We start from the raw sequence: 27,112 nt of genomic DNA on the forward strand, positions 1-27,112 counted from the left end.
GGGACAGCAGCTGGTACCAGAACCAGAACCAGGACCAGGACCGGTCCATTCAGGACTTCTGCTGCAGAGAGAACCATAGGGACAGCAGCTGGTACCAGAACCAGAACCAGAACCGGTCCATTCAGGACTTCTGCTGCAGAGACGACCTTAGGGACACCAGTAGGGAGAGCAGCTGGTACCAGAACCAGAACCGGTACCGGTACGGGTCCATTCAGGACTTGCAGGAACCACAGTGCGGGCTCGTCTCCAGGGGGCGATGTTCGCGGGCCGAGCGTCGGCGGCCGGAGCTGCAGGACCTTCGGCTGGAGGGAAGTTCAGCGTGGAGGAGCTGTACGGGTTCACCAAGAAGCCGAAGGTGAAGCGAGGAACCTGTGGGAGGCAGGAGAGGAGCAACGGGAGGAAGGAGGCCAAGGAGGAGACGCAGCTGGCCTCTCAGATCCTGGAGTCTGCCAGGAGGCTGATGGAGAGACGCAGGCTGGAGATCTACCTGAAGGAGTGTGATGTCACCATGGAGCAGAGCAGCATGCCCTACAGGTACGCCATGGGGGGGGGGGGGGAGACAGGTGAGGCAGAGCCAGCAGCAGGAGACACAGGTGAAACAATGTGAGAAAGGGGCCAGGTGTGACCAGGTAGAACCCAGTCAGACAGGTGTGGTCCAGGTAAGGCTCAGGTAACAGACAGGTGTGGTCCAGGTAAGGCTCAGGTAACAGACAGGTGTGGTCCAGGTGGTGGAGATGGGACAGGTGGGACCACTGCTATACAGCTAGAACCCAGTCAGACAGGTGTGGTCCAGGCAACAGGTGTGATCCAGGTAAGGCTCAGGTAACAGACAGGTGTGGTCCAGGTAAGGCTCAGGTAACAGACCGGTGTGGTCCAGGTAAGGCTCAGGTAACAGACAGGCGTGATTCAGATAAGGCTCAGGTAACAGACAGGTGTGGTCCAGGTAAGGCTCAGGTAACAGACAGGCGTGATTCAGATAAGGCTCAGGTAACAGACAGGTGTGGTCCAGGTAAGGCTCAGGTAACAGACAGGTGTGGTCCAGGTAAGGCTCAGGTAACAGACAGGCGTGATTCAGATAAGGCTCAGGTAACAGACAGGTGTGGTCCAGGTAAGGCTCAGGTAACAGACAGGTGTGGTCCAGGTAAGGCTCAGGTAACAGACAGGTGTGGTCCAGATAAGGCTCAGGTATCAGACAGGTGTGGTCCAGGTAACAGGTGTGGTCCAGGTAAGGTGTGGTCCAGGTAAGGCTCAGGTATCAGGTGTTAAATGTAACAGTGAAGCAGCACCAGGCTGATGCAGTTACTCAGAGTGACCACCAGATGGTTCTGATGGACCGAGCTCACCACGATGTTCTGGTTGGCTGCAGAGCTGGTTCACCTGGCTGGTTCTGTTCACTGGACAGCCTGCTCCCATCTCTGGTACCGACCCGGTTCTGACCCGAGCCCTGTTGTCTGGAGGGGCATCGCTTAGAATCAGGCTTTAGAAAAACCAGAGGCGGCGCTGGAAGATGGACTTTGTTTAATATTAAAGCAAAAGAACCGAGGCAGAGGTCCGGTTGGTACCGTCATCTGAACAGAACCAGCCCCCCGGGTCAGAGTGGGTCCTCTGAGGAGCACAAGATGAAGGAGCTGCAGGTTAAACTCCTCCAGGAAAACTAATCGCTGTCAGATAGGGATGGATCGATTTCTCAGCATACCGGGTTCTGTTCTGTTCTGTTGGACCACAGAGCAGAACTCAGACCGGGCTCTTACAGAACCGGCATCCAGCCGGGTCCAGAGCTGATAGCCAGAGCTGCAGCTCCATTCATCCCTGCCACAGTGAGCTGCAGCTCTTCTTCATCAGCGTCCTGCTGAGGAGGAGGAGGAGAAGGAGGGGGAGGAAGAGGAGGAGGAGGGGGAGAGGGGGAGGAGGAGGGGGAGGAGGGGGGAGGAAGAGGCGGAGGAGGAGGAGGGGGGGAGAAGGAGGAGGAGGGGGAGGAGGCTGCAGCCAGGCAGCGAGGGTCAGTGAGGCGCAGCGAGGCAGCCATGCATTACTGCACAGAGACTGAAGGGAGCGTGCACGGCTCACATGCACGGCTCACGTGCACGGCTCACATGCACGGCTCACATGCACGACTCACATGCACGACTCACATGCACGACTCACATGCACGAGCATGATCCTGGTTGATGACTAGTGGAGCAGCTTTTTTCCCAGAATGCCGTGTTTTGACCCCAAACATGGACTCCTGCTGACAGCTGACCTCCACACTCAGGGTCCAGAAGGAACCGGTCCGGTTCTGACGGCGCCGGTTCTAATGGTGATGAAGGTTCTGGTCAGAAGGAACCGGTCCGGTTCTAATGGTGATGAAGGTTCTGGTCAGAATGAACCGGTCCGGTTCTAATGGCGATGAAGGTTCTGGTCAGAAGGAACCGGTCCGGTTCTAATGGTGATGAAGGTTCTGGTCAGAAGGAACCGGTCCGGTTCTAATGGTGATGAAGGTTCTGGTCAGAATGAACCGGTCCGGTTCTAATGGTGATGAAGGTTCTGGTCAGAATGAACCGGTCCGGTTCTAATGGTGATGAAGGTTCTGGTCAGAATGAACCGGTCCGGTTCTAATGGCGATGAAGGTTCTGGTCAGAAGGAACCGGTCCGGTTCTAATGGTGATGAAGGTTCTGGTCAGAATGAACCGGTCCGGTTCTAATGGCGATGAAGGTTCTGGTCAGAAGGAACCGGTCCGGTTCTAATGGCGATGAAGGTTCTGGTCAGAAGGAACCGGTCCGGTTCTAATGGTGATGAAGGTTCTGGTCAGAAGGAACCAGTCCGTTTCTAATGGTGATGAAGGTCCTGGTCAGAAGGAACCGGTCCGGTTCTGATGGCGATGAAGGTTCTGGTCAGAAGGAACCGGTCCGGTTCTAATGGTGATGAAGGTTCTGGTCAGAAGGAACCGGTCCGGTTCTAATGGCGATGAAGGTTCTGGTCAGAAGGAACCGGTCCGGTTCTGATGGCGCCAGTTCTAATGGCAATGAAGGTTCTGGTCAGAAGGAACCGGTCCAGTTCTAATGGCGATGAAGGTTCTGGTCAGAAGGAACCGGTCCGGTTCTAATGGTGGTGAAGGTTCTGGTCAGAATGAACCGGTCCGGTTCTAATGGTGATGAAGGTTCTGGTCAGAAGGAACCGGTCCGGTTCTAATGGTGATGAAGGTTCTGGTCAGAAGGAACCGGTCCGGTTCTAATGGTGATGAAGGTTCTGGTCAGAAGGAACCGGTCCGGTTCTAATGGTGATGAAGGTTCTGGTCAGAAGGAACCGGTCCGGTTCTAATGGTGATGAAGGTTCTGGTCAGAAGGAACCGGTCCGGTTCTAATGGTGATGAAGGTTCTGGTCAGAAGGAACTGGTCCGGTTCTAATGGTGATGAAGGTTCTGGTCCGTTGGACCCGGTCCGGTTCTAATGGTGATGAAGGTTCTGGTCAGAAGGAACCGGTCCGGTTCTAATGGTGATGAAGGTTCTGGTCAGAAGGAACCGGTCCGGTTCTAATGGTGGTGAAGGTTCTGGTCCGTTGGACCAGCAGAGCCTCATGTTAAATTCATGGCATCAGACTCTGCTGACATTACTTCAGCCTCTGGTGTCTCGTTACCTTTTCAGCGCCTCATTCATCCACCCTGACGGGTCACCAGCAACACAAGGTTCTGGAAGGGTTCTACGGGTTCATGTCCCAGAACACAGCAGTGCATGCTGGGAGGAAAAACCGACCCAACACCGCCTGAGCACGGAGGTGGCAGCATCATGCTGAGGGGCTGCTTTCTCCTCACTACCCTGGTTCTGGAGCTAAAAACCAGCCCAGCAGTCTCTGCTGGACAGGTCCAAGACCCGGTTCTGAGGTTCTGACTGGGCCGGTGCCGTCTCAGGCCCGGTTCTGAGGTTCTGCTGGGATCTAAGGAGGACAGACAATAAATCTATCTCCATGCAAACAGACACAGCACAGAGTGTCTACTAAAGTCAGAGTTCTGGTTCTGTAGAACAGATCTCATTGACTCCGGTTCTGGTTCTGTAGAACCAGAACCGGATCTTTGACCTCGTCACTTCTTCAGCTGACGCCTGAAATTAGTCTGTGGAGACGCGTCTCCCGTCCTCTGATGGTGGAGGTTCTGCTCACAGACTTATTTCAGGACTGAACCCGATTCATCGGTCCCTACAGAACCGGACTCGTTAGTCCCTACAGAACCGGACTTGTCAGGTCCTACTAACCTGGACTCATCGGTTCCTCCTGAACTGGAACCGTCGGTTCTTCCTGAACCGGACTCGTTAGTCCCTACAGAACCGGACTCGTTAGTCCCTACAGAACCGGACTCGTTAGTCCCTACAGAACCGGACTCGTCAGTTCCTACAGAACCGGACTCGTCAGTTCCTACAGAACCGGACTTGTCAGGTCCTACTAACCTGGACTCATTGGTTCCTCCTGAACCGGACTCATCGGTTCCTACAGAACCGGACTCGTCAGTTCCTACAGAACCGGGTCCCAGGATAAAGAATAAAGCAGCAGGGATCTAAAATAAGCTCATCGGGGACAGCTGTGGTTCTGTTCAGTGAAGCCAGAGGACGTGTCCTCTATAAGCCTGGTTGTGAGAGGTCCGATTGGAGCAGAACCTGTGAGTGAGGCCCGGTCAGAGCAGAACCTGTGAGTGAGGCCCGGTCAGAGCAGAACCTGTGAGTGAGGTCCGATTGGAGCAGAACCTGTGAGTGAGGTCCGGTCAGGGAGAGCGCTGCCTCTGTGAGCAGCGCCGCATCAGAACATTAGCACGGCGCCCCGGGCGTCTCACCGACCCGGCGCTCTAATGCAGTCAGGCCCATTCAGCGGCGCTGATGGACGGGGGGGCAGGCAGAGTGGGGGAGGGTTCCATCAGCTGCAGGGAGCGCAGCACAGCCTGGTAGAACACGCCAGAACCAGAACCACGGGCCCTTTCTGCAGCCTGTTTTAATGTGTTGACCTCACCGGTTCTGGTTCTGATGGAGGGTTCTGCCTGCTGACGGGGGGTTCTGGTTTCATGCTCATCCAGGAGGAGTCAATGAGATCCAGTCTGCTGGGTTTCCTGGTTCTCACCAGAATAAGAACCGACAGGATGGACCGGACCGGACCGGACCGGGTTATCGGCCTGAACAGCGTTCCCTTTAAAGTGGGTCAGGATGTCGGTTCTGAATCAGCTCTGCAGAAATAAACAGAACCAAGTTCTTTATTTCCTGCTAGTTTATCATCATTTACAGGTGGAGGTTCCTGGGTGGAGGTTCCTGGGTGGAGGTTCCCAGGTGGAAGTTCTCAGGTGGAGGTAGGAGGTGGTGCAGCAGCCTGGAGGTTCTGTAGAACATGCTCCATGACCCCACTGGGGTGAGCAGAACCTGAGCAGAACCTGAGCAGAACCTGAGCAGAACCTCAGAGACACGGTCCTCACCGCGGCAGCGTTTATCAGCGTGTGGAGGTGCTGACAGGGAACCCGTTCATGTGGGGAACCTGTAACTCAGTGAGTCCTGGACCCGGTTCTGACTGGAGCTACCTGTGTTCTGGCCCGGTTGGTGTGGGGGGGGGGGGCGTGTGACCCTGACCCGCGTCTTGCAGGCATCAGCGCAGCATCAGCACATCCAGAGCAGGCGCTGCGTGTGATTGGTGGTTCTGAGTCATGTGACTGAGGCACAGCAGGCGTGCTGCAAAGTTATTCTGACAGAAATAATGATCAGCTGCTGTTTACTGCCTCTCTCTCCCTGTCTGTCCCATGCTCGCTCGCCCCTGTCCCAGCGCTGCCAGGAGGAGGAGGAGGAGGAGGAGGAGGAGGAAGAGGAGGAGCCGCTGCCTCCTCTATCAGCTCAGTGCAGAGGACGGACACTCTGGGATTCACTCCTTCATTCAGTCAGTGCTTCAGCCTCCTGGGGCCTCCTTTCTGCTCCTGTGGACAGACGCTCTTCACCTCCTCCTCCTCCTCCTCCTCCTCCTCCTCCTCCTCCTCCTCCTCCTGAGGGCTCCAGCGGTGGGACGGTGTCAGCTGGATGTCAGGATGCTCCCCACGCTCAGAAAGTTGCTGCTCTGACCGACTCAGAGGGACAGAAAGTTGCCGTCCCCTTCATGCCGTCTCACCTTAGGGCGTCTCCTAGCAACCGGGATGCAGGTGTCCATCGCTTGTAACATGGGGGGCGGCGGCGGAGGGGGCGGGGCCAGCGAGCACCAGATGAAAGAGCGGCGGGCTGCGGCCAACACCAGCAGCGCCCTCGCCTGCCAGGCAAAGGTCAGGGTGGAGCCGGTGGCGAGGACCACCCTGTTAGGCCACGCCCACATGAAGGAGGCCCTCGGTCGCCATGGCAACATGAAGTACAGGTGAGACGGAGCAGGACAGAAAGGAGGCGCAGGGTGAGACGGGTCGGGTTTCAGCCCAGAGGGCCGTGTGTGTGTGTGTGTGTGTGTGTGGGGGGGGTATTTATGTAGTTGTGAGGACCGACACCTGACAGGAGACCAACGCTGTGAGGACATTTACCTGAGTCCTCACACTGTCCAGGTGAGCTCACCTGAACCACCTGGACACGTGAAGAACCATGAAACGAGGAGAACCCACTGGACATGAAGAGAACCATCAAGACATGTGGAGAACCATGAAACGAGGAGAACCCACCGGACATGTGGAGAACCATGAAACGAGGAGAACCCACCGGACATGTGGAGAACCCACCGGACATGTGGAGAACCATCAAGACATGTGAAGAACCAAGAAATGAGGAGAACCCACCGGACATGTGGAGAACCCACCGGACATGAGGAGAACCTGGACATGTGGAGAACCCACCGGACATGAGGAGAACCATCAAGACATGTGAAGAACCAAGGAATGAAGAGAACCCACTGGACATGTGGAGAACCTGGACATGAAGAGAACCTGGACATGTAGAACCTGGACAGATAAATGCTAAAAAGTGTATGTGTGATCAGGAACCTGGTTCCGGGTCAGTCGGTTCCATGCAAACCTGATTCCTACTGACCTGCTGCCCTTTCTACCTCCTAGACAAACCCTTCACAGCTGTCTGGTTCTGTGGTGTCTGGTTCTGTAGTGCCTGGTTCTGTGGTGTCTGGTTCTGTAGTGTCTGGTTCTGTAGTGTCTGGTTCTGTAGTGTCTGGTTCTGTGGTGCCTGGTTCTGTGGTGCCTGGTTCTGTGGTGCCTGGTTCTGTAGTGTCTGGTTCTGTGGTGTCTGGTTCTGTAGTGTCTGGTTCTGTAGTGTCTGGTACTGTGGTGTCTGGTTCTGTGGTGTCTGGTTCTGTGGTGCCTGGTTCTGTGGTGTCTGGTTCTGTGGTGCCTGGTTCTGTAGTGTCTGGTTCTGTGGTGTCTGGTTCTGTGGTGCCTGGTTCTGTAGTGTCTGGTTCTGTGGTGTCTGGTTCTGTGGTGCCTGGTTCTGTGGTGCCTGGTTCTGTGGTGTCTGGTTCTGTGGTGTCTGGTTCTGTGGTGCCTGGTTCTGTGGTGCCTGGTTCTGTGGTGCCTGGTTCTGTGGTGCCTGGTTCTGTAGTGTCTGGTTCTGTGGTGTCTGGTTCTGTGGTGCCTGGTTCTGTGGTGCCTGGTTCTGTAGTGTCTGGTTCTGTGGTGTCTGGTTCTGTGGTGTCTGGTTCTGTGGTGTCTGGTTCTGTAGTGCCTGGTTCTGTGGTGTCTGGTTCTGTGGTGCCTGGTTCTGTAGTGTCTGGTTCTGTGGTGCCTGGTTCTGTGGTGCCTGGTTCTGTAGTGTCTGGTTCTGTGGTGTCTGGTTCTGTGGTGTCTGGTTCTGTAGTGCCTGGTTCTGTGGTGTCTGGTTCTGTGGTGCCTGGTTCTGTGGTGTCTGGTTCTGTGGTGTCTGGTTCTGTAGTGCCTGGTTCTGTGGTGTCTGGTTCTGCTCAGGTTCATTATTCAGAAGAACTAAATGGAGACAAAAGGCCTGAAAACTGACCTCACAGACCTGAGATGGTTGGACTGGGACTGATTTGGACCTGAACGGTGCTGGTTCTGAATGTTCTGTTGGTCCAACCGGGCTGGACTCTCTCTGGACTCCAGCTCTGCCTCAGAGGCCTAGGAGGGTTTTGATTGGATCAGTTTAAAGCAGAACAAACCCAGATCTGACCCTGACTCTGTTTAGCTGAGCCTAACCGGACCTGGACCGGTACCGAGGAACCTGGACCGGGCCCCAGGCGGTTCTGTCTGACTCCTCTGTTTCTAATAATCTGCTCCATCTGGGTCACAGACGTTTCTACAGCAGCCGTCTGACGTTCTGCTGTTATTTCTGGCTCTGTTTGATGTTCAGACGCATAAAGGTCCAGAATAAGCATCAGAACCACCGGCTGCTGGTATTTTTAGCAGCGCCGGTTCTGAAGCTGCTCATGGTTCTCCATCACAGCTGATGGGTCGGAGGCTGATCCTGGGAGGGTGGAGGAGACCCTGGGGTCAGACTCTGCTGGGGTTCTGACTGAGGTCAACCCAGTTCTTGGTTCCAGCACGGAGAACTAGATTCAGAAGTCCTGATGGGGGGGGGGGGGGGGGTTCTCTCTGAACGGGGATCTTTAGAACCTCAGGGTAGCTGTGATTGATGTCTACTAATATAGATGAGTGGTTCCCAGCCCCGGTCCTCAAGAACCCTGGTCCTCAGGAACCCTAGTCCTAAAGTACCCTGGTCCTCAGGAGCCCTGGTCCTCAGGAACCCCGGTCCTCAGGAACCCAGGTCCTCAGGAACCCCGGTCCTCAGGAACCCAGGTCCTCAGGAGCCCTGGTCCTCAGGAGCCCTGGTCCTCAGGAGCCCTGGTCCTCAGGAACCCCAGTCCTCAGGAACCCTGGTCCTCAGGAACCCCGGTCCTCAGGAACCCCGGTCCTCAGGAACCCCGGTCCTCAGGAACCCTAGTCCTCAGGAACCCTAGTCCTCAGGAACCCTGGTCCTCAGGAACCCTAGTCCTCAGGAGCCCCGGTCCTCAGGAACCCTAGTCCTCAGGAACCCTAGTCCTCAGGAGCCCTGGTCCTCAGGAACCCTAGTCCTCAGGAACCCTGGTCCTCAGGAGCCCTGGTCCTCAGGAACCCTAGTCCTCAGGAACCCTGGTCCTCAGGAGCCCCGGTCCTCAGGAACCCTAGTCCTAAACTACCCTGGTCCTCAGGAGCCCTGGTCCTCAGGAACCCTGGTCCTCAGGAACCCTAGTCCTAAACTACCCTGGTCCTCAGGAGCCCTGGTCCTCAGGAACCCTGGTCCTCAGGAGCCCTGGTCCTCAGGAACCCCGGTCCTCAGGAACCCTAGTCCTCAGGAACCCTAGTCCTCAGGAACCCTGGTCCTCAGGAACCCTAGTCCTAAACTACCCTGGTCCTCAGGAGCCCTGGTCCTCAGGAACCCTAGTCCTCAGGAACCCTGGTCCTCAGGAGCCCTGGTCCTCAGGAACCCTAGTCTTAAACTACCCTGGTCCTCAGGAACCCTAGTCCTCAGGAACCCTAGTCCTCAGGAACCCTGGTCCTCAGGAACCCTAGTCCTCAGGAACCCCGGTCCTCAGGAACCCTAGTCCTCAGGAACCCTAGTCCTCAGGAACCCTGGTCCTCAGGAACCCTAGTCCTAAACTACCCTGGTCCTCAGGAGCCCTGGTCCTCAGGAACCCCGGTCCTCAGGAACCCTAGTCCTCAGGAACCCTAGTCCTCAGGAACCCTGGTCCTCAGGAACCCTAGTCCTAAACTACCCTGGTCCTCAGGAGCCCTGGTCCTCAGGAACCCTGGTCCTCAGGAACCCTGGTCCTCAGGAACCCTGGTCCTCAGGAACCCTAGTCCTCAGGAGCCCTGGTCCAACAGGTTTCTCCTTGCTGCTACACTCCTGACTTACATGAATGAGTGACTAAAAGGCGTCTGCAGCTCCTGATGGCCACTGAGGAGTACCTGAAACCTCACCTGGACCTTACCTGGAGGTCATGACACCTCACCTGGAGGTCCTGAAACCTCACCTGGAGGTCCTGAAACCTTTAGAAGCAGGTGTGCTGCAGCAGAGATATATCTGAACCACGCAGAACTGGTACCTGAGGACCAAGGCTGGGAACCACGGATATAGATACAGGTTTACAGAACTTGAACAGAACCAGACTTCTTGCTGCTTCAGTCACTGATGAACTGCTGGTTCTGGTTCTCTGACAGGAACCTGGGGAAGTCTGGACTCAGAGTGTCCTGCCTGGGCCTGGGTGAGTCCACACACACTCCAACACGCTCCATCTGTAAACCCATTTCCACAGAAACCATGTTCTGAGCGGTTCTCTCTGTCTCCTCAGGAACCTGGGTGACATTCGGGTCTCAGATCTCTGATGAGGTAACTGTAGTCCTGGCTATAGTCCTGATTGTAGTCCTGGCTGTAGTCCTGATTGTAGTCCTGATTGTAGTCCTGGCTATAGTCCTGGCTGTAGTACTGATTGTAGTCCTGGCTATAGTCCTGATTGTAGTCCTGGCTGTAGTCCAGGCTATAGTCCTGATTGTAGTCCTGGCTATAGTCCTGGCTGTAGTCCTGATTGTAGTCCTGGCTATAGTCCTGGCTGTAGTCCTGATTGTAGTCCTGGCTGTAGTCCTGATTGTAGTCCTGACTGTAGTCCTGATTGTATTCCTGGCTATAGTCCTGGCTGTAGTCCTGGCTATAGTCCTGATTGTAGTCCTGGCTATAGTCCTGGCTATAGTCCTGGCTGTAGTACTGATTGTAGTCCTGGCTATAGTCCTGATTGTAGTCCTGACTGTAGTCCTGATTGTATTCCTGACTGTAGTCCTGATTGTATTCCTGGCTATAGTCCTGGCTGTAGTCCTGGCTATAGTCCTGATTGTAGTCCTGGCTATAGTCCTGGCTATAGTCCTGGCTGTAGTACTGATTGTAGTCCTGGCTATAGTCCTGATTGTAGTCCTGACTGTAGTCCTGATTGTAGTCCTGGCTATAGTCCTGGATGTAGTCCTGGCTATAGTCCTGGCTGTAGTACTGATTGTAGTCCTGGCAATAGTCCTGATTGTAGTCCTGGCTATAGTCCTGGCTGTAGTCCTGGCTGTAGTCCTGGCTGTACTCCTGGCTGTAGTCCTGGCTGTAGTCCTGATTTTAGTCCTGACTGTAGTCCTGATTGTAGTCCTGGCTATAGTCCTGATTGTAGCCCTGATTGTAGTCCTGGCTATAGTCCTGGCTGTAGTACTGATTGTAGTCCTGGCTATAGTCCTGATTGTAGTCCTGATTGTAGTCCTGGCTATAGTCCTGGCTGTAGTCCTGGCTGTAGTTCTGGCTGTAGTTCTGGCTGTAGTCCTGATTGTAGTCCTGGCTATAGTCCTGGCTGTACTCCTGGCTGTAGTCCTGGCTGTAGTTCTGGCTGTAGTTCTGGCTGTAGTCCTGATTGTAGTCCTGGCTGTAGTCCTGGCTATAGTCCTGATTGTAGTCCTGGCTGTAGTCCTGGCTGTAGTTCTGGCTGTAGTCCTGGCTATAGTCCTGATTGTAGTCCTGGCTATAGTCCTGATTGTAGTCCTGATTGTAGTCCTGGCTGTAGTCCTGATTGTAGTCCTTATTGTAGTCCTGGCTGTAGTCCTGGCTATAGTCCTGGTTGTAGTCCTGGCTGTAGTCCTGGCTGTAGTCCTGATTGTAGTCCTGGCTGTAGTCCTGATTGTAGTCCTGGCTATAGTCCTGGCTATAGTCTTGGCTGTAGTCCTGGCTGTAGTCCTGATTGTAGTCCTGGCTGTAGTCCTGGCTGTAGTCCTGATTGTAGTCCTGGCTATAGTCCTGGCTATAGTCTTGGCTGTAGTCCTGGCTGTGGTACAGTAGGAACGCTGCCAGCTATCTGACTGCAGCACCACGTTACATAACCAGCAGTACTGATGCTCCTCTCTCTCTCTCTCTGAAGATGGCAGAGAGTGTGATGACGGTGGCCTATGACAGCGGGGTGAACCTATTTGACACCGCGGAGGTCTACGCTTCAGGAAGGTGAACCCGTCCTCTGAGTCTGATTCAGCATCAGCGTCAGTCATTTATCACTTTGAGGGACAAAAGGTTTATTAGAAAGAGCAAAGCTGTGTTGTAGTTACTGATTCCTCTGCTGGGACCCTGTTTACCTCCAGTTTATCACTGGTAGTTTTTATTAGATGGTGAAAAACTTCTTCTTCTACTAAAGCTGCTGAGAAAATCCTTTCTAAACTGGTACACTACTACATTTTAGACACTTTTACCCCAGAGATATTAAAGCATGTTAACATTAAAACCTTTTACATTTAAAAATAAGTAGATCGTATACGTTTCCACAATCATTTTAATCAGGTTGGTTTTTAGCCCTCTGTGCCATTTTTGATTGCTAAATAAGGAGGAATAACAAAACCTCAGTTATTGGTTGTTTTCATGCATTTCTAACTAAGTAAAACTTGTGTGTAATGTTTCAGGGCAGAAAAGACTCTGGGGAACATCCTGAAGAAGAAAGGCTGGAGGTAAAGCCCTGCTCCTCACGGAGGAATGCAAATGTTGATGGAAACAAGAGGAAAGCTGTTAGACGGCTGAAGGAGGAGGAGCCTGCAGACGCTGCTGAGGGCTGAAAAGCTTAACCTTTGACCTCTGGAGACAACCAGGAAAACAGCCAATCACCTGCCAGACTCTAGTTTCTATGGCTACCAGAGGTTTATGTGGGGAGGAGTTGCAGCAAAGCAGAGAGGGACCTTCAGGTTCAAGTCTGGAGCCATTCAGGGTGGAGTCAATGTGGGTGGAGACAGTCAGGGTGGAGTCAATGTGGGTGGAGACAGTCAGGGTGGAGTGAATGACTCAGTCAGGGTGGAGTCAGTCAGGGGAGAGTCAGTCATAATGGAGTCAGTCAGGGTGGAGTCAGTCAGGGTGGAGTCAATGTGGGTGTAGTCGGTCAGGGTGGAGTCAATCTGGGTGGAGCCAGTCAGGGTGGAGCCATTCAGGGTGGGGTCAATGTGGGTGGAGTCGGTCAGGGTGGAGTAAATGAGTCAGTCAGGGTGGAGTCAATCTGGGTGGAGCCAGTCAGGTTGGAGTCAGTCAGGATGGAGCCAGTCAGGGTGGAGTCAGTCAGGGTGGAGTCAGTCAGGGTGGAGTCAGTCAGGGTGGAGTCAATATGGGTGGAGTCAGTCAGGGTGGAGTAAATGACTCAGTCAGGGTGGAGTCAGTCAGGGGAGAGTCAGTCATAATGGAGTCAGTCAGGGTGGAGTCAGTCAGGGTGGAGTAAGACAGTGTGGAGCCAGTCAGGGTGGAGTAAATGAGTCAGTCAGGGTGGAGTCAGTCAGGGAAGAGTCAGTCATAATGGAGTCAGTCAGGGTGGAGTCAGTCAGTGTGGAGCCAGTCAGGGTGGAGCCAGTCAGGGTGGAGCCAGTCAGGGGGGAGCCAGTCAGGGTGGAGCCGGTCAGGGTGGAGTCAGTCAGGGTGGAGTCAGTCATAACTGAGTCAGTCAGAGTGGAGCCAGACAGGGTGGAGCCAGTCAGGGGGGAGTCAGTGTGGGTTGAGTCGGTCAGGGTGGAGTCTTTCAGGATGGAGTCAGTCAGGGTGGAGCCAGTCAGGGCGGAGCCAGTCAGGGGGGAGTCAATCATAATGGAGTCAGTCAGGGTGGAGTCAGTCAGGGTGGAGTCAGACAGTGTGGAGCCAGTCAGGGTGGAGTAAATGAGTCAGTCAGGGTGGAGTCAGTCATAATGGAGTCAGTCAGGGTGGAGTCAGTCAGTGTGGAGCCAGTCAGGGTGGAGTCAGTCAGGGGAGAGCCAGTCATAATGGAGTCAGTCAGGGTGGAGTCAGTCAGGGTGGAGTAAGACAGTGTGGAGCCAGTCAGGGTGGAGTAAATGAGTCAGTCAGGGTGGAGTCAGTCAGGGGAGAGCCAGTCATAATGGAGTCAGTCAGGGTGGAGTCAGTCAGAGTGGAGCCAGTCAGGGTGGAGCCAATCAGGGGGGAGCCAGTCAGGGTGGAGCCGGTCAGGGTGGAGTCAGTCAGGGTGGAGTCAGTCATAACTGAGTCAGTCAGGGTGGAGCCTGTCAGGATGGAGTAAATGAGCCAGTCAGGGGGAACCAGTCAGGGTGGAGTCACTGTGGGTTGAGTCGGTCAGGGTGGAGTCTTTCAGGATGGAGTCAGTAAGGGGAGTCAGTCATAATGGAGTCAGTTAGTGTGTAGTCAGTCAGTGTGGAGCCAGTCAGGGTGGAGTCAGTCAGGGTGGAGACAGTCAGGGTGGAGTCAATCTGGGTGGAGCCAGTCAGTGTGGATCCAGTCAGGGTGGAGCCAGTCAGGGTGGAGCCAGTCAGGGTGTAGTCAGTCAGTGTGGAGCCAGTCAGGGTGAAGCCAGTCAGGGTGGAGTCAATCTGGGTGAAGCCAGTCAGTGTGGAGCCAGTCAGGGTGGAGTCAGTAAGGGGAGTCAGTCATGGTGGAGCCAGTCAGGGTGGAGTCAGTCAGGGTGGAGTCAATCTGGGTGGAGCCAGTCAGGGTGGAGCCAGTCAGGGGGGAGCCAGTCAGTGTGGAGTCAGTCAGGGTGGAGCCAGTCAGGGTGGAGTCAATGTGGGTGGAGCCAGTCAGTGTGGAGCCAGTCAGGGTGGAGTCAATCTGGGTGGAGCCAGTCAGTGTGGATCCAGTCAGGGTGGAGCCAGCCAGGGTGTAGTCAGTCAGTGTGGAGCCAGTCAGGGTGGAGCCAGTCAGGGTGGAGTCAATCTGGGTGGAGCCAGTCAGTGTGGAGCCAGTCAGGGTGGAGTCAGTAAGGGGAGTCAGTCATGGTGGAGCCAGTCAGGGTGGAGTCAGTCAGGGTGGAGTCAGTCAGGGTGGAGTCAATCTGGGTGGAGCCAGTCAGGGTGGAGCCAGTCAAGGTGGAGCCAGTCAGTGTGGAGTTAGTCAGGGTGGAGCCAGTCAGGGTGGAGTCAATGTGGGTGGAGTCAGTCAGGGTGGAGTCAGTCAGGGTGGAGCCAGTCAGGGTGGAGTCAGTGAGGGTGGAGCCAGTCAGGATGGAGTCAGTAAGGGGAGTCAGTCAGGGTGGAGCCAGTCAGGGTGGAGCCAGTCAGAGGGGAGTCAATCATAATGGAGTCAGTCAGGGTGGAGTCAGTGAGGGTGGAGCCAGTCAGGGTGGAGCCAGTCAGGATGGAGTCAGTAAGTGTGGAGCCAGTCAGGGTGGAGTCAGTCAGGATGGAGTCAGTAAGGGGAGTCAGTCATAATGGAGCCAGTCAGGGTGGAGTCAGTCAGTGTGGAGCCAGTGAGGATGGAGTCAGTAAGTGTGGAGCCAGTCAGGGTGGAGTCAGTCAGGATGGAGTCAGTAAGGGGAGTCAGTCATAATGGAGTCAGTCAGGGTGGAGTCTTTCAGGGTGGAGCCAGTCAGGGTGAAGCCAGTCAGGGTGAAGCCAGTCAGGGTGGAGTCAATGTGGGTGGAGTCAGTCAGGGTGGAGTCAGTCAGGGTGGAGTCTGGCTGCTTTGTCAGAGTGACCCTCTGTGTGACCAGCAGCCTCAGCAGGATCTCCTCCTTCATCAAGCTTCAGCTCCTCCTCCTCCTCCACCCAGACAGACCAGGTGAGACCAGGTGAGACCAGGTGAGACCTGTGCTCTGTTCCCCTGACAGGAGGTCCAGCTATGTGGTCACCACCAAGATCTACTGGGGAGGACAGTGAGTGATGAGTCTTTCTATCTCCTCATAAACCAACTCTCCTGCCACTTTATGAGGTACACCTGTCACAGAGCAGCCAATCAGCCTGTAGACACCTGCAGCAGTTCCACCTGAGCCTCGGTGTCAGGAGGACAGTTACCTGGTGGTCTGTGCCAGACGGGCTGCAGCATTTCAGAACCTTTCAGAAGAGAACGGGTCTGATTGGCTGCAGCGGCAGAAGAACCCACCTGGTGCTAGAACCATTCACAGCCTCACCTGGTGCTATAACCATTCACAGCCTCACCTGGTGTCAGAATCATTAACAGCCTCACCTGGTGTCAGAATCATTAACAGCCTCAACTGGTGTCAGAACCATTAACAGCCTCACCTGGTGTCAGAACCATTCACAGCCTCACCTGGTGTCAGAACTATTCACAGCCTCACCTGTTGTCAGAACCATTCACAGCCTCACCTGTTGTCAGAACTATTCACAGCCTCACCTGGTGTCAGAACTATTCACAGCCTCACCTGTTGTCAGAACCATTCACAGCCTCACCTGGTGTCAGAACTATTCACAGCCTCACCTGTTGTCAGAACCATTCACAGCCTCACCTGGTGTCAGAACCATTCACAGCATCACCTGGTGCCAGAACCATTAACATAGAGCTGGACTGAATTCTGCTGACAAGCCTTGATGTCCTTTTGGACCAGAACCTCTGAGGTGTAGTTCTAATGACTTGTTGAATCTACGTGAAGAACATTAGTACCTTATAAAGTACCTTATAAAGTGGCCAGGTAGTGCAGTAATGAGTCCAGGTTCTGCCTTAAAGCCTTAAAGCCACCGCTGTAGTGCACCTGTTGACCTGTAGAGGGCGCTGAGACGGTGTGTTTGTTTGCAGGGCAGAGACAGAGCGGGGGTTGTCCCGGAAACACATCATAGAAGGTAAAACACTCACATGGTTTGACTTTTTGTTCAGAGCTGCTTTCCTACATTTCCCACAATGCTTTGCAGTCAGAGCCCTGAGGGGGAAATCCTTCAGTCCCTTTAGGTGTAGATTGACTACACCTAAAGGGAAGCCTCTGCAGCAGGTAGCCAGCTCTTCTTCTGGTCCAGATGGACTCTAGGGGGTGGGTGTCCTCTGTGGACACCACCTAAAGTCCACAGAGAGTGTGTCCACAGAGAGTGTCCTCTGTGGACACACTCTCTGTGGACACCACCTAAAGTCCACAGAGAGTGTCCTCTGTGGACACCACCTAAAGTCCACAGAGAGTGTCCTCTGTGGACACCACCTAAAGTCCACAGAGAGTGTCCTCTGTGGACACCACCTAAAGTCCACAGAGAGTGTCCTCTGTGGACACCACCTAAAGTCCACAGAGAGTGTCCTCTGTGGACTTTAGGTGGTGTCCTCTGTGGGCTGACGGAGGTCAGGAGCTTTCAACACCCTGGCTAGATCAAAGGTGTCAGAGCCACATCCATCAGGGTGGTGCTGCTGAAAGCTCTGCTGGCTTAAATCATCCTGGACCTCTAAATTTATCCCACAGACCGTCTGTGATGCTGCAGCTCAGCAGCTCTGATCTGCCAGGGACCCTGCAACAGCTGCTTGGACCTACGTCACACCAACGTCACACCTACGTCAGACCTACGTCACACCAACGTCAGACCTACGTCACACCTACGACTACAGACCTCCATCTGACCTACGTCAGACCTACGTCACACCTACGTCAGACCTACGACTACAGACCTACGTCAGACCTACGACACACCTACGTACTGCAGACCCCCATCAGACCTACGTACTTAAGACCTACGTCAGACCTACGACACACCTACGTACTGCAGACCCCGATCAGACCTACGTACTACAGTCCTCCACCAGACCTCCACCAAACCTACAAGACACCTCCATCAGACCTTTGTACTACAGACCTCCATCAGACCTCCATCAGACCTACGTACTACAGACCTCCATCAGACCTACGTACTACAGACCTACGTCAGACCTCCAGCAGACCTCCATCAGACCTACATACTACAGACCTACGTCAGACCTCCAGCAGACCTCCATCAGACCTACGTACTACAGACCTCCATCAGACCTCCATCAGACCTACGTACTACAGACCTCCATCAGACCTACGTACTACAGACCTACGTCAGACCTCCAGCAGACCTCCATCAGACCTACGTACTACAGACCTACGTCAGACCTCCATCAGACCTCCATCAGACCTACGTACTACAGACCTCCATCAGACCTCCATCAGACCTACGTACTACAGACCTCCATCAGACCTACGTACTACAGACCTATGTCAGACCTCCATCAGACCTAAATACTACAGACCTCCACCAGACCTCCATCAGACCTCCATCAGACCTACGTACTAAAGACCTCCATCAGACCTCCATCAGACCTAAATACTACAGACCTCCACCAGACCTCCATCTGACCTTCGTCAGACCTACGTCACACCTACGTCAGACCTACGTCAGACCTACGACTGCAGACCTACGTCAGACCTACAACACACCTCCATCAGACCCCCATCAGACCTCCACCAAACCTACGTACTTAAGACCTACGTCAGACCTCCACCAGACCTCCACCAAACCTACAAGACACCTCCATCAGACCTACGTACTACAGACCTACGTCAGACCTCCATCAGACCTCCACCAAACCTACGTACTTAAGACCTACGTCAGACCTCCACCAGACCTCCACCAAACCTACAAGACACCTCCATCAGACCTACGTACTACAGACCTACGTCAGACCTCCATCAGGCCTACGTACTACAGACCTCCACCAGACCTAAATACTACAGACCTCCACCAGACCTCCATCAGACCTCCATCAGACCTACGTACTAAAGACCTCCATCAGACCTCCATCAGACCTAAATACTACAGACCTCCACCAGACCTCCATCTGACCTACGTCAGACCTACGTCACACCTACGTCAGACCTACGTCAGACCTACGACTACAGACCTACGTCAGACCTACAACACACCTCCATCAGACCCCCATCAGACCTCCACCAAACCTACGTACTTAAGACCTACGTCAGACCTCCACCAGACCTCCACCAAACCTACAAGACACCTCCATCAGACCTACGTACTACAGACCTACGTCAGACCTCCATCAGATCTCCACCAAACCTACGTACTTAAGACCTACGTCAGACCTCCACCAGACCTCCACCAAACCTACAAGACACCTCCATCAGACCTATGTACTACAGACCTACGTCAGACCTCCATCAGACCTACGTACTACAGACCTCCACCAGACCTCCATCTGACCTCCATCAGACCTAAATACTACAGACCTCCAGCAGACCTCCATCAGACCTACGTACTACAGACCTACGTCAGACCTCCATCAGACCTACGTACTACAGACCTCCATCTGACCTCCATCAGACCTAAATACTACAGACCTCCACCAGACCTCCATCTGACCTACGTCAGACCTACGTCACACCTACGTCAGACCTACGTCAGACCTACGACTACAGACCTACGTCAGACCTACAACACACCTCCATCAGACCCCCATCAGACCTCCACCAAACCTACGTACTTAAGACCTACGTCAGACCTCCACCAGACCTCCACCAAACCTACAAGACACCTCCATCAGACCTATGTACTACAGACCTACGTCAGACCTCCATCAGACCTACGTACTACAGACCTCCACCAGACCTCCATCTGACCTCCATCAGACCTCCATCAGACCTCCATCAGACCTCCATCAGACCTACGTACTACAGACCTCCACCAGACCTCCACCAGACCTCCATCAGACCTCCATCAGACCTACGTACTACAGACCTCCATCAGACCTAAATACTACAGACCTCCACCAGACCTCCATCAGACCTCCATCAGACCTACGTACTTAAGACCTATGTACTACAGATCTCCATCAGACCTCCATCAGACCTCCATCAGACCTACGTACTACAGACCTCCACCAGACCTCCATCAGACCTCCATCAGACCTCCATCAGACCTCCATCAGACCTACGTACTACAGACCTCCATCAGACCTAAATACTACAGACCTCCATCAGACCTCCATCAGACCTACGTACTACAGACGTACTACAGACCTCCACCAGACCTCCATCAGACCTACGTACTTAAGACTTATGTACTACAGATCTCCATCAGACCTACGTCAGACCTACGTCAGACCTACGTACTACAGATCTACGTCAGACCTACGTCACACCAACGTACTGCAGACCTCCATCAGACCTCCATCAGACCTAAATACTGCAGACCTCCATCTGACCTACGTCAGACCTACGTACTACAGACCTCCATCAGACCTCCATCAGACCTCCATCAGACCTCCATCAGACCTACGTACTACAGACCTCCACCAGACCTCCACCAGACCTCCACCAGACCTCCACCAGACCTCCACCAGACCTCCACCAGACCTACGTCAGACCTCCACCAGACCTCCATCTGACCTCCATCAGACCTAAATACTACAGACCTCCACCAGACCTCCAGCAGACCTCCATCTGACCTCCATCAGACCTCCATCTGACCTATGTCAGACCTCCATCAGACCTCCATCAGACCTCCACCAGACCTCCATCAGATTGGACCTGAGTGTGTCTGTGTACCAGGCCCGGTACCGGTCAGGTCTGTCATCTGCTTGTTGATAATGGTTACCCTGTCCCTTGAAGCAAAGCGGTCTGTGTCCGTCCTCAGAGACTCACGTGTGTCTGTGAGATAAGGACGGTGGCCCGGGAGGCTCAGTCACGTGTCAGAGTTGATGACAGCTGTTCAAACGGGTCGGTTCTGACCTTGACAGCTGTTCAAACGGGTCGGTTCTGACCTTGACAGCTGTTCAAACGGGTCGGTTCTGACCTTGAGGCTGAAAATAAAGCTGCTTTTGTTCCAGTTTATTAGATTAAGTGGGCATGTGTGTTCTGCAGGTCTGCGGGGGTCTCTCTCCAGGCTGCAGCTGGACTATGTGGACATCGTGTTCGCCAACAGGAGTGACGTCAACGCGCCCATGGAGGGTCAGAACCACACAGAACCACACAGCCCACCCTGACCCGCTGCGGTTCTGGTTCTGCCGCTCACTGTGCCGGTTCTGTTGCAGAGATCGTGCGTGCGATGACCTTTGTGATCGACCAGGGTCTGGCCATGTACTGGGGGACGTCCCGCTGGAACGTGGTGGAGATCATGGTAGAACCTGCGCCGCCTCTACCTGGTGTACTGTTCCACAGCTCGCCCCGGTTCTGACCCGGTCCTGACCCGCGTGTCTCTCTCTCAGGAGGCCTACTCCATCGCCCGGCAGTTCAACCTGGTTCCGCCCGTGTGTGAGCAGGCCGAGTACCACTACTTCCAGAGGGACAAGGTGGAGCTGCACCTGCCGGAGCTCTACCACAAGATCGGTAGGAACCCACCAGAACCCGCTCAGGGAGCAGAACCCAGCGGCTGCCGTGGTTCTGACCCGCTTCTGACGTTAAGGCCACTGATTGGTGCAGCCGCCATCTTTCCACAGAGCCGGGAACAAATGTTCTAGAGTTGTTCTGCTTTAACTTCTAGGTCCACCTGAAAGGTTCCGGGTCATCAGACGAACAGAACCTGGGAAACCCAAACGATGATTTAATTAACTAGCCAAACTAACCGGACCCCCGGTGGTCCACCACATCCAGGTCCGGTTCCTCCCAGACCTGCAGAACCAAGACGTCCTGGCCCGGTTCTACGTTCCAGCTCTCCCGTCTTTCTGCCCTGAAGTCCTAAAGGTTCTGAGTCTTTGGACCAGACCGGTGCTGTAATCAGCCATAATTCATCCCTAGTAACAGGAAGGGACTTTCAAAATAAAAGCGTAATGGTAACTAACGGAACCAGATCAAAACCGACTATGAAATTATTAATGCAGGTTCTGCCAGCCTGGGTCCGCTGAGTCTTTGGGTCAGAACCCAGACTCAGAGTTAGAGGAAATAATTCAGTGGTTCTGACTGAACCCATCATTTAGCTGGTTCTGACTGATCCGGGCCTGTTGATGGTTCTGACTGAACCGGACCTGTTGCTGGTTCTGACTGAACCGGACCTGTTGATGGTTCTGACTGAACTGGACCTGTTGATGGTTCTGACTGAACTGGACCTGTTGCTGGTTCTGACTGATCCGGACCTGTTGATGGTTCTGACTGAACCGGACCTGTTGCTGGTTCTGACTGAACCGGACCTGTTGATGGTTCTGACTGATCGGACCTGTTGATGGTTCTGACTGAACCGGACCTGTTGATGGTTCTGACTGATCCGGGCCTGTTGATGGTTCTGACTGAACCGGACCTGTTGATGGTTCTGACTGATCGGACCTGTTGATGGTTCTGACTGAACCGGACCTGTTGATGGTTCTGACTGAACCGGACCTGTTGCTGGTTCTGACTGAACCGGACCTGTTGATGGTTCTGACTGAACCCATCATTTAGCTGGTTCTGACTGAACTGGACCTGTTGATGGTTCTGACTCATCGGACCTGTTGCTGGTTCTGACTGATCCGGGCCTGTTCTGGTTCTAACTTGGGTCCACATGTGTCTCAGGAGTGGGAGCCATGACCTGGTCTCCGTTAGCCTGCGGTCTGCTGACGGGGAAATACAACGAGGGCGTCCCCCAGAGCTCCAGGGCCGCCATCAAGGTACCACCAGGGGACACTAGGAGACCCATGTCCCTGCTGTCTGTCCCCCAGGCTGTCCTCACCGCTGTGTCCTCCCTGTCCTGTCCTCCCTGTCTGTCCTCCCTGTCTGTCCCCCAGGCTGTCCTCACCGCTGTGTCCTTCTGTCCTGTCCTCCCTGTCCTGTCCTCCCTGTCTGTCCCCCAGGCTGTCCTCTGCCTGTCCTCCAGGCTGTCCTCACTGCTGTGTCCTTCTGTCCTGTCCTCCCATTCTGTCCTCTCTGTCTGTCCCCAGTTCTGTCCCCAGTTCTGTCCTCTGTCCTGTGTCCGTCCCTCCAGGCTGTCCCTCGGTTCTGTCCTCCCTGTCCTGTCCTCCCTGTCCTGTCCTCCCTGTCTGTCCCCCAGGCTGTCCCTCGGTTCTGTCCTCCCTGTCCTGTCCTCCCTGTCTGTCCTCCCTGTCTGTCCCCCAGGCTGTCCCTCGGTTCTGTCCTCCCTGTCCTGTCCTCCCTGTCCTGTCCTCCCTGTCTGTCCCCCAGGCTGTCCCTCGGTTCTGTCCTCCCTGTCCTGTCCTCCCTGTCTGTCCTCCCTGTCTGTCCCCCAGGCTGTCCCTCGGTTCTGTCCTCCCTGTCCTGTCCTCCCTGTCTGTCCTCCCTGTCTGTCCCCCTGTCTGTCCCTCCAGGCTGTCCTCACCGCTGTGTCCCTGTCCCTCCAGGGTTACTCGTGGCTCCAGGAGCGTCTCCACAGCGACGAGGGGAAGAAGCAGCTCAGCAAGATCAGAGAGCTCCACCTGCTGGCCGACCGCCTCAACTGCACCGCCGCCCAGCTGGCCATAGGTCAGTACCACAGGTTCTACTGCTGGAACCCCCACAGGTTCTACTGCTGGAACCCTGACAGGTTCTACTGCTGGAACCCTGACAGGTTCTACTGCTGGAACCCTCACAGGTTCTACTGCTGGAACCCTCACAGGTTCTGCTGCTGGAACCCTCACAGGTTCTGCTGCTGGAACCCTCACAGGTTCTGCTGCTGGAACCCTCACAGGTTCTACTGCTGGAACCCCCACAGGTTCTGCTGCTGGAACCCTCAGAGGTTCTCCTCCTGGAACCCTCACAGGTTCTACTGCTGAAACCCTCACAGGTTCTCCTGCTGGAACCCTCACAGGTTCTGCTGCTGGAACACTCACAGGTTCTGCTGCTGGAACCCTCACAGGTTCTACTGCTGGAACCCTCACAGGTTCTACTGCTGGAACCCTCACAGGTTCTGCTGCTGGAACCCCCACAGGTTCTGCTGCTGGAACCCTCACAGGTTCTACTGCTGGAACCCTCAGAGGTTCTACTGCTGGAACCCCCACAGGTTCTGCTGCTGGAACCCTCACAGGTTCTGCTGCTGGAACCCTCACAGGTTCTACTGCTGGAACCCCCACAGGTTCTGCTGCTGGAACCCTCAGAGGTTCTCCTCCTGGAACCCTCACAGGTTCTACTGCTGAAACCCTCACAGGTTCTCCTGCTGGAACCCTCACAGGTTCTGCTGCTGGAACACTCACAGGTTCTGCTGCTGGAACCCTCACAGGTTCTACTGCTGGAACCCTCACAGGTTCTACTGCTGGAACCCTCACAGGTTCTACTGCTGGAACCCTCACAGGTTCTGCTGCTGGAACCCCCACAGGTTCTGCTGCTGGAACCCTCACAGGTTCTACTGCTGGAACCCTCAGAGGTTCTACTGCTGGAACCCCCACAGGTTCTGCTGCTGGAACCCTCACAGGTTCTACTGCTGGAACCCTCACAGGTTCTGCTGCTGGAACCCTCACAGGTTCTGCTGCTGGAACCCTCACAGGTTCTACTGCTGGAACCCTCACAGGTTCTCCTCCTGGAACCCTCACAGGTTCTACTGCTGAAACCCTCACAGGTTCTCCTCCTGGAACCCTCACAGGTTCTCCTCCTGGAACCCTCACAGGTTCTGCTGCTGGAACCCTCACAGGTTCTGCTGCTGGAACCCTCACAGGTTCTACTGCTGGAACCCTCACAGGTTCTGCTGCTGGAACCCTCACAGGTTCTACTGCTGGAACCCTCACAGGTTCTGCTGCTGGAACCCTCACAGGTTCTGCTGCTGGAACCCTCACAGGTTCTGCTGCTGGAACCCTCACAGGTTCTACTGCTGGAACCCTCACAGGTTCTGCTGCTGGAACACTCACAGGTTCTGCTGCTGGAACCCTCACATGTTCTACTGCTGGAACCCTCACAGGTTCTGTTACTGGAACACTCACAGGTTCTACTGCTGGAACCCTCACAGGTTCTACTGCTGGAACCCTCACAGGTTCTGTTACTGGAACCCTCACAGGTTCTACTGCTGGAACCCTCACAGGTTCTACTGCTGGAACCCTCACAGGTTCAGCTGCTGGAACCCTCACAGGTTCTACTGCTGAAACCCTCACAGGTTCTGCTGCTGGAACCCTCACAGGTTCTCCTCCTGGAACCCTCACAGGTTCTGCTGCTGGAACCCTCACATGTTCTACTGCTGGAACCCTCACAGGTTCTGTTACTGGAACCCTCACAGGTTCTGCTGCTGGAACCCTCACAGGTTCTACTGCTGGAACCCTCACAGGTTCTGCTGCTGGAACCCTCACAGGTTCTACTGCTGGAACCCTCACAGGTTCTACTGCTGGAACCCTCACAGGTTCTCCTGCTGGAACCCTCACAGGTTCTCCTGCTGGAACCCTCACAGGTTCTCCTCCTGGAACCCTCACAGGTTCTACTGCTGAAACCCTCACAGGTTCTCCTCCTGGAACCCTCACAGGTTCTCCTCCTGGAACCCTCACAGGTTCTGCTGCTGGAACCCTCACAGGTTCTGCTGCTGGAACCCTCACAGGTTCTACTGCTGGAACCCTCACAGGTTCTGCTGCTGGAACCCTCACAGGTTCTACTGCTGGAACCCTCACAGGTTCTGCTGCTGGAACCCTCACAGGTTCTGCTGCTGGAACCCTCACAGGTTCTACTGCTGGAACCCTCACAGGTTCTGCTGCTGGAACACTCACAGGTTCTGCTGCTGGAACCCTCACATGTTCTACTGCTGGAACCCTCACAGGTTCTGTTACTGGAACACTCACAGGTTCTACTGCTGGAACCCTCACAGGTTCTACTGCTGGAACCCTCACAGGTTCTGTTACTGGAACCCTCACAGGTTCTACTGCTGGAACCCTCACAGGTTCTACTGCTGGAACCCTCACAGGTTCAGCTGCTGGAACCCTCACAGGTTCTACTGCTGAAACCCTCACAGGTTCTGCTGCTGGAACCCTCACAGGTTCTCCTCCTGGAACCCTCACAGGTTCTGCTGCTGGAACCCTCACATGTTCTACTGCTGGAACCCTCACAGGTTCTGTTACTGGAACCCTCACAGGTTCTGCTGCTGGAACCCTCACAGGTTCTACTGCTGGAACCCTCACAGGTTCTGCTGCTGGAACCCTCACAGGTTCTGCTGCTGGAACCCTCAGACCCTCCTCTCACCTCCAGAGAACCTTGTGGTTCTGCAGACCTAACAAAGGGTTTTTCCCTCATAATTATCAACGTTATCTTCAGAACTTTTCCTCATAAAGAAGTTTTATCAAACAAGAAACTAAACACGTTTTAGTAAAGCAGCACTTTTCTAGACGCGCTGCACCGATCAGAACCAGAACCAGAACCGATCAGAACCAGAACCTGACCCGGTTACCTGCTGTGTTCCTGCAGAGAGCAGAACCTGTGGACCCCTCAGAGAGGAGAACGTTCTGCTCTCTGAGGGGTCCACGGGTTCTGCTCCTCAGATGACGGGCCACAGCTCGGTTCTGGACACGTCTCTGCAGCAGAAGGTCCGATTACCGTGTCTCTGTGTTCCAGCCTGGTGTCTGCGCAGCGAAGGCGTCAGCTCGGTTCTGCTGGGAGTGTCCAACACGGAGCAGCTTCTGGAGAACCTGGGTTCCCTCAGGGTAACACACTGCAGACCCACACCTCAGCAGAACTCAGCAGAACTCAGCAGAACCCGGTTCTGGCTGCGGTTCTGTCTGGTACCGCTAACCCTCCTCTTCCTGCGGCAGGTTCTGACCCAGCTGACTCCGCCCCTCATCGGCGAGATGGACGCGTTGCTAGGCAACAAGCCCAGGAACGCCAAGAAGGAGTGAAGGAGCTAAGGAGGGAGGAGAGGTGACGAGGAGACAACGGAGGAAGAAGAGCATGATGGGACTTTTCCGTTGCCATGGAGACCCGCACAGAGCTGCACTAACCCTTAAAGCGGAAAATATTCTCCACTATTATAATATATTTATATATTTATATTTATATCAGTGTTTTATTTTAGCGTAGAGCATTTACTGTATGAATGAGGAAGACATAAAGTATTCACACCCCGCAGAGAGCTGATTGGCTGGAGACACAGAGAGCTGATTGGCTGGAGAGACAGAGAGCTGATTGGCTGGAGACACAGAGAGCTGATTGGCTGGAGACACAGAGAGCTGATTGGCCGATCCACCACCTGATCAGAGGAGGAAATGACGTTCTATAATAATCAGAAAGTTATGAATATGTATTAGTTATGAATGAATAATTATTAATATGTATATAATCTAAACTTTATCATAGAGGGAAATTAGTTTCTGTGACCTGACGGGTTAAAGGTGATTTTATTAAGGATAAATAATAGGAACAATGTTGAATAATCCTGAATAAAATACTAAGAATATAAATAGAGGTGAGTATGTTCTGTGTTCTTGATAATGTGGATGGTGGAGGGTTGCTGGTGCGATTCCCTGTCCTGCTTTCATCGCTCTCTGCAGCAGCCTGGCTCCCTCAGGCTCTCTGGGAACCTGGTTCTGGTTCCGTAGACCAGAACCAGAACCTCGGTGCTGATCAACACCAGAACCCGTTTTCACGAGGGTCTCCCAGAGG

General features: G+C 54.3%; 1 protein-coding gene and 1 long non-coding RNA gene across 2 annotated transcripts; one reads left to right on the forward strand and one right to left on the reverse strand.

Moving 5' to 3' along the window:
- On the forward strand, positions 1 to 26,910 carry LOC105924327 (voltage-gated potassium channel subunit beta-2). The gene is made up of 14 exons (XM_036131110.1): positions 1 to 534; positions 10,125 to 10,168; positions 10,256 to 10,293; positions 11,843 to 11,922; positions 12,372 to 12,416; positions 15,515 to 15,559; positions 16,438 to 16,481; positions 20,513 to 20,599; positions 20,683 to 20,768; positions 20,857 to 20,977; positions 22,133 to 22,227; positions 22,915 to 23,035; positions 26,069 to 26,157; positions 26,266 to 26,910. Exons 1-14 carry the CDS (start codon positions 257 to 259, stop codon positions 26,347 to 26,349), a joined length of 1,257 nt encoding a protein of 418 aa, XP_035987003.1. The 5' UTR covers positions 1 to 256; the 3' UTR covers positions 26,350 to 26,910.
- On the reverse strand, positions 19,697 to 20,488 carry LOC118560251. The gene is made up of 3 exons (XR_004929217.1): positions 20,445 to 20,488; positions 20,153 to 20,412; positions 19,697 to 19,913 (listed from the first exon to the last, which is right to left on the reverse strand). It is a non-coding gene; the product is annotated as an uncharacterized LOC118560251 (long non-coding RNA).
- Positions 26,911 to 27,112: the final 202 nt, after the last annotated feature.

The sequence above is a fragment of the Fundulus heteroclitus genome, unplaced genomic scaffold, assembly GCF_011125445.2.
Source record: "Fundulus heteroclitus isolate FHET01 unplaced genomic scaffold, MU-UCD_Fhet_4.1 scaffold_41, whole genome shotgun sequence".
Lineage (NCBI taxonomy): Eukaryota > Metazoa > Chordata > Actinopteri > Cyprinodontiformes > Fundulidae > Fundulus > Fundulus heteroclitus.

Coding starts and splice junctions, on each gene's coding strand:
- LOC105924327 (XM_036131110.1), top strand. CDS start 257: ATGTTCGCGGGCCGAGCGTCGGCGGCCGGAGCTGCAGGACCTTCGGCT. Junction 10,294..11,842: donor GGTCTCAGATCTCTGATGAG/GTAACTGTAGTC, acceptor CTCTCTCTGAAG/ATGGCAGAGAGTGTGATGAC. Junction 20,978..22,132: donor GGAGCTCTACCACAAGATCG/GTAGGAACCCAC, acceptor CATGTGTCTCAG/GAGTGGGAGCCATGACCTGG.